General features: G+C 38.5%; 1 protein-coding gene across 6 annotated transcripts in view; it reads right to left on the bottom strand.

Annotated features, from left to right (window-relative positions):
• The window catches only part of FAT1 (FAT atypical cadherin 1), a 123,878-nt gene that overhangs the window by 38,409 nt on the left and 71,278 nt on the right, over nt 1–14,191 (bottom strand). For all 6 annotated transcript variants that reach the window (XR_014258257.1, XM_082444447.1, XM_082444444.1 and 3 more), the window contains 4 exons: nt 8,045–8,106; nt 5,708–6,037; nt 5,149–5,359; nt 2,781–2,920 (listed from right to left, as the gene is read on the bottom strand). Coding sequence is in view for 5 of the 6 variants with exons in the window: in XM_082444447.1 (XP_082300573.1) it covers nt 2,781–2,920; nt 5,149–5,359; nt 5,708–6,037; nt 8,045–8,106 (743 nt within the window). In the remaining variant the exon portion in view is untranslated. The remainder of the gene's footprint in view (nt 1–2,780; nt 2,921–5,148; nt 5,360–5,707; nt 6,038–8,044; nt 8,107–14,191) is intronic.

Genomic DNA, 14,191 nt, shown 5'->3' with positions numbered 1-14,191 from the left:
CTGGGCAATGACTTGCACATACAGGTTTCCTATGTTATCAAGGAAGTTTTCAGGAGTCCAGAGATGGTGCAGGCCATTCAGGAAGCTTTCGAGGAGGAGACAAGCTCCGCTTGCACAGGTTTTAGGTTGGCAGATGAACGTATACTGGGGTAGGAGGAAAAGCTCAGTCAAAGATGTGAAGGCGAGGGTGGAATGGAACATCCTGTCTCTTAGACACCTCAGAGGAGGACCCTGAACCAGGGGTGACAAAGAAAAGGAACAGGGAGAAGGTGGGGTCCGAGAGCAGAGCCCGGCTCCCGAGCAGAGGCTGAGAACCGTGTGGCCTGTGTGTTCTGAACTGTGTGATGGGAGCAAATCACCCTCCGTCCTCCTCCCGGTCAGGCAGACCATGCTGGTAGCAGGCAGTGCAGGATGAATCGCAGAGACAGAGAATGGAGACAGGAAGGTGACTCAGTGCCAAGCAGGGGGACAGGAGCCCAAACCAGTGCTGATGTGCAACAGGGAACACGCAGGGAGCGCTCACTGGGGACAGGCCTGAGGGCTTGAGGGGCCGGCACCCGAGTGTCGTCTCACTTTGTCCTATGAGGGCAAAGTTGCTGTGCCCGTTTTCCAGAGGAGAAATGGAAGCACAGAGGGTCACAGCCACCTGCCCATGCACAGGAGTAAGAGGCAGAGCCCCGATTCAAACCAAATGGCCTGCTCCAGAGTATGCAATGCTGACGTTCCCGAGAAACTGAAAGAAAACAGGAAAGCAAAGCTGTTTCAAAGAAAGGGAAAAAATGTGAACTGGATTTGGTAAGTTACCTTGAGATAGCAGATAAAGCAAAGTGACGTGATTTAATACTGGTCAACATCCTCAGCAGAAACAGCAGGACAGGAAAGCAAGGAAAGGAGCTGCTTCAACAGAGCACTGGCAGTTACGGCACGACCCTCCACCACTCACCTCTGCGAGGATGCACCCTGGCTTAACGGAAGACACTCTCCAAACCTCAGATCTGACACCTGCTGCTACTGACCTTGATGAGGCAGCACTTGTTCTGTTGGTTCCTGAGTTTCACCTACAAACAGGACTCTACCTGCTGTGTTCCAGTGCCTTGTCAGCTGGGTTCTGATCTCTGTGTCCCTCTTCAGCTGGCATTTGCTGCTCTCCTCCCACTCAGATTCCTAACTCCCTGTTCTCAGCCCCAGACTGGGAATCAAAACCTAATTACTGATTGTTCCCTAATGACCCACACCTGGACAGGTCAGCCTGTGATCTGGACCGCTCTCTGATACTCTACCTCTCCCTGCCAGCAATTCACTAGGATATTATCAAGACCCTCTGAACATGACTCAAAATAAGTTACAGAAGTATACCCGAAGCATTGAAATTGAAGAAATTCTGTGTCCCTGAGAGAACAATATATTTACTGGGTTTTATGGGAATTTTAGTCACCGTATTTCATACTAAGCTCTTAACTATACTAATGAAAACTACAATTACTGGGAGTTATGTAGTAAGTGATAAATGCTACAGGTAGATATATCATCTTTAGTAATGAGAAGGCTTGGCACAGAGTGTCATTTCTACTGGTTATTAAGTTCCCTTTGCTAGACTTCTGGTTAGTCAATTACTTGAACTGATCTACATACAGTTACACTCTTTAACCTTTCAGAATTACCCTGTTAAATTTATTACAATTCTTGATGCTTTTCTTCTCATTTTCATGTTCTAAAGTTTAGTTTCTACAATGAGAACAGTTACTGACAAGATTGAAATTTTAATACTGTGCTGGCACTTTTACATGACAACCTCAAAATGACCCCAAAGCATGATTCATATTATCAATTTTAAATACAATAAAAATCACAAGCATTTGGACAAAGAAATAAGGTCATTTCACAACCAACTTTAAATTATCTATTCATTTATTAATTGAAAAGACATCACAGACTATAATTTTTATTCTTCAATGCAACTAAATGATTTAGCAGATGATCTGTCTTAAGATTTAAAATAGTATAATCTAAAGATAGGAAATTGGAATTCAGAAGCATTTTATCCTCTAACATTTAATTTCTTCCTTTTACTTTTCACACACAGCACATTAAACACGAGGCTTTAGCTTTATCATTCTAATGTAAACTCCAAGAGGGCAGGATTTTGTTTCCTACTCCTCAGCTTCTGGCACACAGCAAGTATTTAACAAGTTCTCAAACAGCCCCCACTGTGAATCAAAGAGAAACTGATAAGAAAGAACAGAACTTAAATGTAATTTATAGGGTTCTGACATTTCAATTTGAAATGCCAGTAATCGGACCATGTCTTAATCATCAGATAGGAATAAAGATGTTTAAAGGAATAGAACAGTTTTATCAGTTATTTTACACAGCCTAAGGTAGTCAAGGGGGAAAAAAACCCAAAAAGGTGTTTTAAAAGATAATTAATCACTTTAACCAGTTTTAATGCAAATGACTTGGACAAGTCATCCTTGACAGTGATATACTTTATACTAGTATAATTCAAAATGAGTATAAAAATAAAAGATTTGATGGCATAACGTGTTTTTTTTTTTAAGTCTTCTTTCAAAGTTTTCAAAACTGGTTAATTACATTCAAAACCTAAATCAGGATTTGCAGTGATATTTCATTCCCTAAATAAAAATCCTTGCTGTGTACATGTGCATAAACTGTATCAAAATAGTAACTTCTGATTTGAGAACCTCAGAGGGCAGAATCAATTGTTCATATTGCCTGTGGACCCTTATATCAGAACACTGTATCATCAGCAATTTGCCTACCTGAGTCAGTATAGTGGTGGTTCCATCTGTAGCCTCGACTGTCAGGTTGTAGTTTGATTTTTGTTCTGCATCAAGAGGTTTGGCAATAATGATGGTTCCAGTGCCCTTGTCCACATCAAAGTGACTATCATAGTTGCCACCTAGTTTAAGTTAGGACAAACATTAAAGTAAAAACAGGTCACGGGATGAAAATTTGTCATTTATTTTGTGGCTTTCTAATTTTTAATGGCAGTTTAAAAAAAAAAAGGAAGAAAGAAAGAAAAATTTCTGATATATTGGTCAAAGTGATTCCAAAGAGTTTTCATTTTGAAAGACCAGAAAAGAAGGACCAACTGGAAAGACAATGTTGGCTTACTAAAAAAAAGAGCTGAGCCATAACTGCCCAGGAAGCTACTAAATGAGAGGAAGCAAGAAAGCAACTCTGAAAACAACAACAACAAAAACATTTCTAATACGACCAATGAATTACTTTGTTTGTTTTTTCAAGGGTTCCGAATACCTCTTTAACTTATATCTCAGTAGCTACATTTCACATCATTTAGTAACCAAAAAGTTGGCCATTTAAAAATTTACTAAAAAAAAAAAAATTTTGTGACAATTTGAGCATATTGCTCTAATGAAATAACTATTAAAAACAAATGTTAACTCTGAAAAAAAAAATTGTGGTAGTTAACATCAGTTAGTCCGGACTCTTACTATTTGAGAATTCTCACTATTTGAAAATTTTTCCCATTGCTGTCGTACACAAAGTTTAATGAAGCAAAGGTTTCTGAGCTACTAACATTATCCAAATGCATTCCCCATCATATTCCAGATAAACTCTCTTCAAAGCCACTGAACTTGAGATACTTATATCAATGAAATGGAATGGAACGAAAATAAAGTCTAAACGTCATGATGAAGTTCTATTACTAAATCCAACCAAAAAGCAAAACAGCACACACACAACACAGTCTTCAGTTAAATCTAAAAATAAGGATCTAGGGATGTATGGAAAGTCAGAATGTTTGCAATTGGAACAGGTGACCACGGGCCCACTATGAAAAGAAAAAGCGATGAAAGATGGTCACTGGAAAGAAAAAAGTTTGAAAAATGGATGCTTTTCTTTAGATCTCATAATCTGAGGCAAATTATGTGATCTCAGCAGATACCTTCTGCTGTACAGTTCAGGTCACAAGTCATCTGAAAGATGTAAAACACTTCTCTAGCAAATGTGTCTCCTGGCACAGCCAAAAAGAAGCAAGCATGGAAGGCAAGCACAGAACAAGGAGAGCATCAATCAAAGTGGTTCCAAAGGCGGTCAGTTTACGCGTGAGGTTAGATGCTGCGCAGCCGCAGTCCGCTCATCTGGAAATGCGACAGGAGTTAACGGACAGCAAGCAAACTATTCTGACTGCAGTTAACTATGGAAAGAATCCTTTTTGTTCATTTAAAACCAAACTGTAATGGTTTCATAGGTGTTGATAACATAAACAATTTCATACAAAGACCAAAAAGGGAAAACAGTCCAGCTGCCTAGAAAGTTCAAGGGGTAGAGCCCAAACCCCTGCGCCCTGTGGTCCCTGCAGCTTCAACCCGCTGAGACAGCAACTGGGGCAGGAGGGCTCCGGGGTGAAGAGGCAAAAGGGATACTGGATTCCAACCAAAGATAACCCGAACACGTAACTTTTGATTTTATATATCCTTGTAATTAAAATACTGTGAAGAAATAAGAATTAAAAAACTAAGACGCCAAAGTCTAATGTGAAGTTGTTTTAAGTATGTTGTATTACATTCTATGTCTAGCTAAATTAACTGACAGAAAAAAAAGAATTGGCTTAGGCATATAATTTTTATCACAGGGTGATTTAATCTAGTGAAGCCTGCTTCCTACTGAAAATGAGGTAAATCAAACTTAAAAAGCCATAGTTGACACTGTCATTTATAACTTATAAATTAAAAATTTTAAGCATATTCCCTATAAAGTACTGACATGCGACAATCATGTAGGCATAGTTATTTTAAACATTCAAATCATATTCACTAAAAATAGTTATGTACTATATGTTATGTATCAAGAAGGAAAAATTAAGAAGCTGTGTTTTTGGACCAAACATTTAGATTTCTCTATCTCTTTGGTGCATTTTTAAAAACCTTATTTTTATATTAATAAGGTACATACAGAGCGCCTATTTTAAACAAGTTTAATATATGTTGGATATAGTGAAAAATTTTGCAAGCAAAATACTGCAGTATAAAACAAATTCTCCACTTATAGGTCTTACTCCCAATTTTAAATTCTGAGATGTGCCCCAAAATCAGAAAACCAGAGGCGGGTTCCCCTCAGTGTGATCTATACAAGGATGATGAAAACCGTCATGAAGCTTACCAATGATGTCAAACCAGAGAGGTATGCCTGGAGGCTCAACAGATATTACTCCAATCATGTGAGCAACTGGATCGCTTTCCATTACAGTAAAGGTAAAAAATGATTCTTCAAATGAAATTGGCTCCAGGGACGGTTTGGGTTTGGAGATCCATTCAATATGGAGTCGAGTGGTTGATGACTTTTGGGGGCGACCATTATCAACTGCCTTAATCTATAAAATATGGGCAGAGGGGATAAAAACAGCAAATGAAAAGTTGCATCCCATAACTGAAGCATTGATTGGTTTGGTCTGAAACTGAACCAATGTCAAACATTTAGTATCTGTGCTGTATATTCCATGTGTTTAATGCCTGATAAAAAGAGCAACCTTTTTATGCCATACTCAACACAGATAACCAGAATGACAACTAAAGAAGGGACAAGCAAACCCATACTTCGCATTGTTAGGTACAGCACTGAGCCCATTTACCGAATAGAGAGAAAGTTATGAGAGAAGAGACATAAGACTAGATTAACGGTCAAATTATGTAAGAAATTCAAAGACTAGATCTTCACTCACTGAAAGAATATCATATTCTCCAGCTCCAGAAAACTTCTTGGACAAAACCACTCCAGTTTTTGGCTCAATAAAAAATTTGCCATGTTCATTTCCCTCTTCGATGCTATAGGAGATTTCTGCATTGGGACCTTCATCTTTGTCTGTAGCTATAACACGATATAAAGGCTCACGCTTGGTGTTTCTTTCTCGTTCTGGTTTTTCCCGCTCTGGGAGTCTGATTTTGTAGAACTTCTGCAGGAACTGAGGCTTGTTGTCATTTTCGTCAAGGATCTTCACAATTACTCTTGCAATGGTTGACTTGGGGGGACTACCGTTGTCTGTCACTGTAACCTGTTTTTTTTTTAAAGACAACATCAAGAAATGTTTTTAAAATATACTGTATAAAAAGTGAACGTCTTCTTCCTAATGACAATCACCTTTTCTATAAACCTCTGCAATTCACACAGCACTATGGACACGCACCGATTCCTCACGCTGACCACAGCCCTGTGAGGGGGCAGGGCAACCTCTCCATTTTCACAAAGGGACTGGGGGGGTGCGGGGAGGCCGGGGGCTAGGAATGCACCGGCTCTGAGCCCTCGCTCTCTCCTTACCCGTCACCCCTCTTCCTCACACACCCTAACTGTAAACGTTAAGCTCTCAAAAACTCAGTATTTTTAAGTGAAGGAAGAGATACATGAAGGTTTTGCTTTTAAATATTTAGAGTCCTCTTGTACATGCTTAAAAATAAAATCTTTACATACTGTATTTAAAAACTGTCATTTTTAAGCTTCGTCAATAAAATAAGTTAAATCATCCGATTAAAGTACATGCTAAGTAGCAGGCCTTTTAATACTAGCAATCATTTTATTTTGCCTGGCTCTCTCTTTTCTTGTACAGAAGTTTTCCATGTTTGGTAGGGTGAACATAAAAATTTAAATTTAAGACCAACTTTTTTTTTTTTTTTTAATTTATTTGATTTATTTATTTTTATTTTTGGTTGCGTTGGGTCTTCGTTGCTGCATGCGGGCTTCTCATTGCGGTGGCTTCTCTTGTTGCAGAGCACGGGCTCTAGGCTCACGGGCTCAGTACTTGTGACGCACGGGCTCAGTTGCTCTGTGGCATGTGGGATCTTCCCGGCCCAGGGCTCGAACTCATGTCGCCTGCACTGGCAGGCGGATTCTTAACCACTGCGCCACCAGGGAAGCCCTAAGACCAACTTATTAAATGAGATTTTCAGTAAAAGAAATATAAAGTAACTTTTATTCTAAGTAGATTATTCATGTTTTCATTTTAGGAATGAAGATCTGAGATTCTTGAGGGTTACGCTGGTGAATGCTTCTGAATGCATAAGAAACCATTTCACCCTCAGATCCAATGTTCATTTTCAGTTCAGTGTGCACATTAAAAGGGATGACCGTAGTTATTCCCCCTCACCCACGTCATCCCAAGTGAATTAATGAAATGCTAAAAACATTAAAGTAGACTGAAGTTTTCTGTGGAACTATGTTCTTTTTGAAGCTTGGCGGGTGCGAATTCTGTTGTTTACAGAAGTGGGAATGAATGTATCTTCATGGTACTTGTCAAGAGTACTTAAGTAGCTGCTTTAATTAAAGCACACGATTTGCCTTCCCAAACTCTCAAAATAAAACAAAATTATAATTACTATTTTAATTTTAACCTCTCAAAACATTTCCTTTTGATCAGTTTTCATGTGATCTTTAGGAAAAAAGAAAAATTAAAGAGAAATACAACCAAGTACTATGCTTTGTAGCATTCATCAAATCGTTCCTAAGTTTGGGTTCCATAACTAGCAGCCTGGTTTAACATGTTACTAAAAAAACCTCTCTTCTTTAAGACAGTCAAATCAATGCCAACACTGGCCCTCAAATAAATTACCACAAAAGGACTACAGAAAAACATACATGATATGTAAACTAATCTTATCTCCCATCAATATCTTAATATCATCTTCAAAGTCCTAAGTATCCTATACCTGCTCCCATCCAGCCTTTGATATTCATTGAGAAGAGAGGGCTCCAGAGTGAGGCAGACAATTAACAGGTGTGTAGTGCGGTCCTAATCAGGGTGAGGGGACCGCAGTAGGATGCCACTGTTCGTAACCTGCTGCTCTGGATATTTTGGCATCTGTTTATCTTCTGGGGATTGACAGGGGTGTAAAGCAGACCTGAACTATATTCACAATATTTTCTTTATTTTCCTTTTTATTAATGACCATAAGGTGATATAACAAAATAGCAGCAGCTCAGAATTACTAGATAATATGAGTAAGATTGCTCTTTCCCATATTTATGATTACAATATTTTTAAAATTATTAAAAATAAAGAAATGCTTACTTCTAATATGTGTTCATCTTGCTGCTCGCGGTCTAGTTTCCTTGATGTAGTTGTGATGAGACCTAGAAAATGATAACAGTTCATGAATCCTCACAAAATAAAGGTAATTACAAAATACTGTAATTGAAACCACACACTGAGTGTAGGAGTTTGAGCAAATGCCTAACTTATTCTGAAGAGGAAAAAATTATTAATCCAGGTACGGTTAATTATTTTATTTACAAACAACATAGTTTATACTTTCTCATTTTAATGATTCTTAAAAACATTAGATAAATGACAGAAGTATTAAGAAAGCGGAAAAACTCAAATCAGTTACATGTTAAAAATTTGTTTAGTAGTTTCAACATACATTTTGTCAGAAAAGATTTTTAAAAAGTGGGAAGAAGTTATCCAAGATTTCAACCTCATCCATATCTGCTGTGACTGTTGCAGATATGATTAAGAATTTTCAGAAAAAACTTCCGTAACTGTATTAAAAAGGACCACTGGAAAGTATAATGTTGATTTATTACCTTTGGGTCATCTACCCTCAAAAATAAAGAACTGTCGGGCTTCCCTGGTGGTGCAGTGGTTGGGAGTCTGCCTGCCAATGCAGGGGACACGGGTTCGAGCCCTGGTATGGGAAGATCCCACATGCCGCGGAGCAACTAGGCCCGTGAGCCACAACTACTGAGCCTGCGCGTCTGGAGCCTGTGCTCCACAACAAGAAAGGCCGCGACGGTGAGAGGCCCGCGCACCGCGATGAAGAGTGGCCCCCGCTCGCCGCAACTAGAGAAAACCCTCGCACAGAAACGAAGACCCAACACAGCCAAAAATAAATAAATAAATAAATAAATGGATCATCACGTTTAAAAAAATAAATAAATAAATAAAAATAAAGAACTGTTATAAAAAGTATTGTGATTTTCCAGGTAATGCTGCTCAAATAACAATCATTTAATTTCCCCAAAAAAGAAGAAATGATCCTCAAAGAAACCCCATATTCTTTATTTCTTTGATTTTTCTATCAAACTAGAATAGCTATTGTTTAAATCTCTCTCTAGAGCTTCAATAACTGCTAAACTGCCAACATATGTTGGAACCTAGAAGGCCATTAAAACTGATGAAATATATTCTTGTACTTCACAGAAATTAAAAACAAAATTCCCCCAACCACTAAAATAACCTCTGCAACCTGTGTTGATAACGGACAGGTGCAAACTGAGTGGTTCTGAGGCCTTTATGTGGCAAATCACCGCTAGGACTAATCCTTCTCCTGACCAGCTTTCTGTGGTTTTCCACAGAGAAATACCTCAAATAACTCATATTTAAGAACAGATTTTATCATTCTAATTGATTTTCTATTAGTCTAATTTCACAAAACTACCAATTAAAGGCTATTCAAAATGTTTCCCTAAATTTGTACATGAAAGACTTATGTTTTCATTTAATTCAAAGTTTTTCTTTTCTTAAATAGTCACTAAGAATCTACATCAACATTATGTTCCCCACAATTCAATGAAGCAACGCTCTCTTTGTAACAAGGACAACAGAAGACTATACTGTAAGCTAGAATCTGGGGTTTGTCCAAAACCATACTTATAGATTAAAAGAGGTTCAAGGAAAATGCTTCACAATGCTTAATGGTGTGAAAATGTGGCTTACTGTGGCACAAGCTTGATTTTTCATTAGTCGAAAACCTTTTAAAGTTAATCCTTTTTTTTTTCCTGTCAAAAGTTTACCACCCTTTCTGATTGTCGTTTTAAGCAGTTCAAGAATGACAGGAAATTGCTGTGATTAGTTCCATCTAATTGTCCTCATGTACCCATCAAAAACTTGCTGTTAATGGTAACAGCACAAAAGGCCACGGCTTGGCATGTTCACAGCAAGATAGGGTTCTGCTCTGTAGAACATAATCATTCATTGCAGGGATATCTGTTAGCAAATAAATATCTGTAGCACATACACATAAATACCCGTTAGCAAATACAATTCCTCACTTTACAGTTTCCTTATAGCACACCAGACTGCTAAAAAGGATGGACTTACATCCGTATTATCAATTCAGTATAAAGACAAAAAGCAAAACTGACCATCTCCTAGGTTTAGAATTATTTGCATGCTCTCTATACTTAAAATTAATTCTCTCTTAACTCAAATGGAATATTAGTTCCATTCAAATGCAATGAATCCTAATGTTCCTTTTTATCCATTTTTTTTTTTTTTTTTGCCCAGCTACTCCTACCCACTCCTCCACCTCTCAGCTTAAACATCACTTCTGAGGGCTCCCATGACAGGTCTAGCCTGGGGTTCTGCTGCTGGGTCTCCCAAGCTCTTTCATTTGCTCTATCATAACATCACCCCAAGGCACTGCAGTCACTTCTTTAAAAGTCTTTTTTTGTATCCTTCAAAGTCCATGAGACTCTGCCTTTCCTGTATATCTTGGTTATATTGTTATATCTCTGTTACCCTAAAGAAACACTTAAAGGTGTGAACACATGAATTTCTTAAAACCATAAAAGAATAGAATTTTAAATATGCATTGGAGGAAGAGAGGCACACAAACTACACTGAACTTGGAAATGATACAAATTTATAGCTTATCTAGGAGCTAACAGAAAACCATTTAACATATATTTACAGGTAAGATGTGTCAAGCATTGTGACAGATGGTCCAGGTGATGGTGACGTCCAACAGACATTTAGAGGCACAGATGTAAAGTGCAGGGAAGTCACCAGAGGCAGACACAGACTTAGTTATACCCCAAGTACAGAAGAGAGTATGAAGAATGGTGAACGGTGGGCCTACCAAAAAATAAAGGGCAGGCCAATCTTATTGAAGTAGGGGCCATGAGTGTTTAGAAAGCCATGAGGAAGCCTAAGAAGCAAAGGCTGGAAGAGAAGCAGGTGTCCCAGAGGCCACAGGCAGAGAAATTTAAGGAGGAAGTCTCTCCTCCAAGTACTTCAGAGAAGCTTGGAAGAGAAGATCAAGTGAGAGCCAGGGAGGCAGGAAGCAGACCAGGAAAGGAATTTCTTTTACGAGGAGGAGACCATTCCACAGGCTAACAGGGTGTATGTAATGAGTGACTAAACCACAAGGGAAGATAAAGATCCAGATGTGAACTAACCAATACAGTAGCCACGAGCCTCATGTGGCTATTGCAATTTAAGTTACAGGTAAGATCTCATGAACATGAAAGATATTTCAGACTGAAAAAAAAAAAAAAAGACCTTTCTTCCTAGATTCGCACACTTGTACCAAAAGGAATCCTACTACAAGTGTCACAGTTTTTTGGTCCCTAACACCATCACCAGGGAGGGGCAGTGCATGTATGTCCTATGGGGATGGCGTGAGGTGGTACAGCACCTAAGAGAAGGGGAAACAAGTGCTTCCTGTGGAATTTCCATACAAAATGAACCCCAAAGAGAAAACAAAATGTCCTAATGAAGCAGGAACATACTAGGAAAACCGTGGATGCGCTCTGGAGGTACAATCAACTGCACCGGGAGGGGAACACAATGGAAACGCTACCCAAGTACCCCACACTCCAGCCACACCAATTTAGCTCTAGAATCCATGATGCATTTCACACCCGTTTTCACCTCTGTAATTTTTGCACATCTCGATCCTGCTAATCCTTCCACCTTGCCTGCCTGACAAACACCTGTTTTCAAAAATGAATCCAAAGTGTACCTTTCCTATATACATGTTATTAACCCTGTAGGTACTGAATATCTAATTAGTGTATCCATTTCTTTCATTTTAAACACTGGTGCTCACCTGTAATGTTTATTACTAAGCTCCAGAAGGAGCTATACTTAATTGAAACAGCACAATACTTCAGAAATGGAGAGAAACCTTTAAGATTATCAAACTCAGCTACCTGAGCCAAAGAGAAATTAACTTGTTCCAATTCACCAGTAAGTCACTGTCCGAGCCAGGATTCGAATTTAGTTTTCCTGAGGCCCAGATGAGAGGATTGGGGAATTCTTCCCCGCTCCCTATCACAGCACACTGCATAATTTACTGCATTATGGTATTTCAACTCTCCAAAAACTCTCAACTGTGACTTACATGAAGTTTAAGAAAAAAGAAAGCTGGCAACAGTTAATCATTAGTCATTTAATAGGTCCAAAAAAGCAAGTTAGAGAACAAAATAGAGTGGGCGAAGGCAGAAAAAAGCATATGCAAGTGCTGCCTCTTGTAACTTTGTTTTATCTTTCTTTTCTCCTGAGCTCTGTTAAATTAAAAATAGAAATGAAGACAAAAAACTTCCTTGCCCTAAAAAAACAATCCATTCTGTAGACCAATACCATTATAAATGTAAGTGGACTGAGTGAGCAAATACGGCTTCTTCTCACCAACTCACAATTACAAGTTTGCCCCATAAATGTATGTAGAACTAAGAAACCAAACTTTCCTGTTTTTATGAACATCATTAAAAAACTATTTACAGCTTTTCAATGCCACTATAGCACTTAGAGAAGACTCCATTTAAGACAGAATGTTAGATTAACTATAATGCTTTAATGTAAGATTTTAATATTCGACATTTCTTATAAATCAATACCAAAAACCACCTCCAAACTTCCCAAAGTTCAAGAGATCAAATGGACTTCACGAAGTAGGCAGCACATAAAGGTGAACTTACAGGATTAGTAGGTGAAGATAACGAAATAGTCCACGTTGGCAAAACTGTATTTATGTATTCGTTCAACTATTTTGTGCTGTCCACTCAGAATGCAGAGATGATTAAGACAGACTCTTGTTTTCAAGAAACAAGGTCCAGAAGGCAAAGACTACATTCAAGAAACAGTAAGGTAGATGAGAATGTAGGGTACATATAGAAAAAAGCACAGGTCCTTGCTGAGGGCTCTGGATTCCAAGGAAGTTTGAACTTGCTTGGATGATGTCTGGTTATCTCTGTTGTTCCAAGAGACAACCAACCCACCAGCCAATATGTGAGTGAGGCCACCCAGGACCAGCCAACCTCAAGCCAACCAGCCAAGTGAGACCAGCACTACATGAAAGAGCAGCCAAGCCTGGCCAAGACCAGAACTGCCCAGCAGAGTCTTCAACTAAATTATGGTGGTTGCTTTAAGCCGCTGAGTTTTGGGATGGTTTGCTCTAAAGCAAAAGACAACTAATGCATCAAATGAGCTCATCTCTAATTGTTATTTGGCTTACTAAATGCTCAGGTATTGTGCTATGAGATTTAAATGTATTATCTCATTCAATCCATATGTATATATATATGGCAATATCTGTACCATAATAAATAAATTAATATTTTTACAGGCTCAGAGATTAAGTTGCTTACTCAACGTCATCGAGCAAAGGGGTGAGATGGGAGTTCAGTAAACACAGAGCACCGGAGTCTGAAAGCCACATTAAGAATGAGAGAAGCCAAGGAGGGACGGAAGGCTTTGGTTCTGGAAGAAAGGCTTTGAAACATCAGCACTATGAATGAAACTAGATGGCAGCTGGAGAAGAAAAAAAAAAAAGGATTTCTGAGTAGGATTAACGTCCAACTGCACTGAGAGAGAAAATAACTTGCAATCTGCAGTTTCTGAATAACCAAAACTGTGAAAGAAAAGGTCCTGGCTCTAAAAAAAAGCTGCGTGGTCATGTGTTCACCTTGCTTGGCAGGAAATTTACTTTGAATCATTTTCCAACTATTCTACTTGAAAGTAAGCAGAGGAAGGGGAAAGATCAAGGAAGAAAACAAAAGTTTGCTCACCTAATTAACATTTCCCATTACTCTGATTATTTTCGTCTAACCCCTGCAACTACTTTGGCCTTTTTATCCTTTTGCTTATTTTATAGTAATGCATAGAACTACAGCATCATATGTCCCAAGAAGCACCATCCCACAGAACTTTCTGCGATGATGGACAAGTTCTACAATTTGCACTGTCTGATATGGTAGCCCCCAGCATACGTGGCCACCGAGCACTGGAAATGTAGCTAGTGTGTCTGAAAGGCTGAATTTTTAAATTAATTTAAATAATTTAAATTGTCACAAATCATCTCTACTCCTTTGGAGAGTCTCCAATTTCAAATTATATATGTCAAAACCCCAAACTTTAACATCTACAATAGTCAGAATCTTTTTCTGTGGTAAAATTTGAAGCAGTGTTTCAATAGCAAATATATTTGTTACC

The sequence above is a fragment of the Balaenoptera physalus genome, assembly GCF_965194825.1.
Source record: "Balaenoptera physalus genome assembly, chromosome: 21".
Taxonomy (NCBI): Eukaryota; Metazoa; Chordata; class Mammalia; order Artiodactyla; family Balaenopteridae; genus Balaenoptera; species Balaenoptera physalus.
This window is presented reverse-complemented; position numbering and strand designations above follow the sequence as displayed.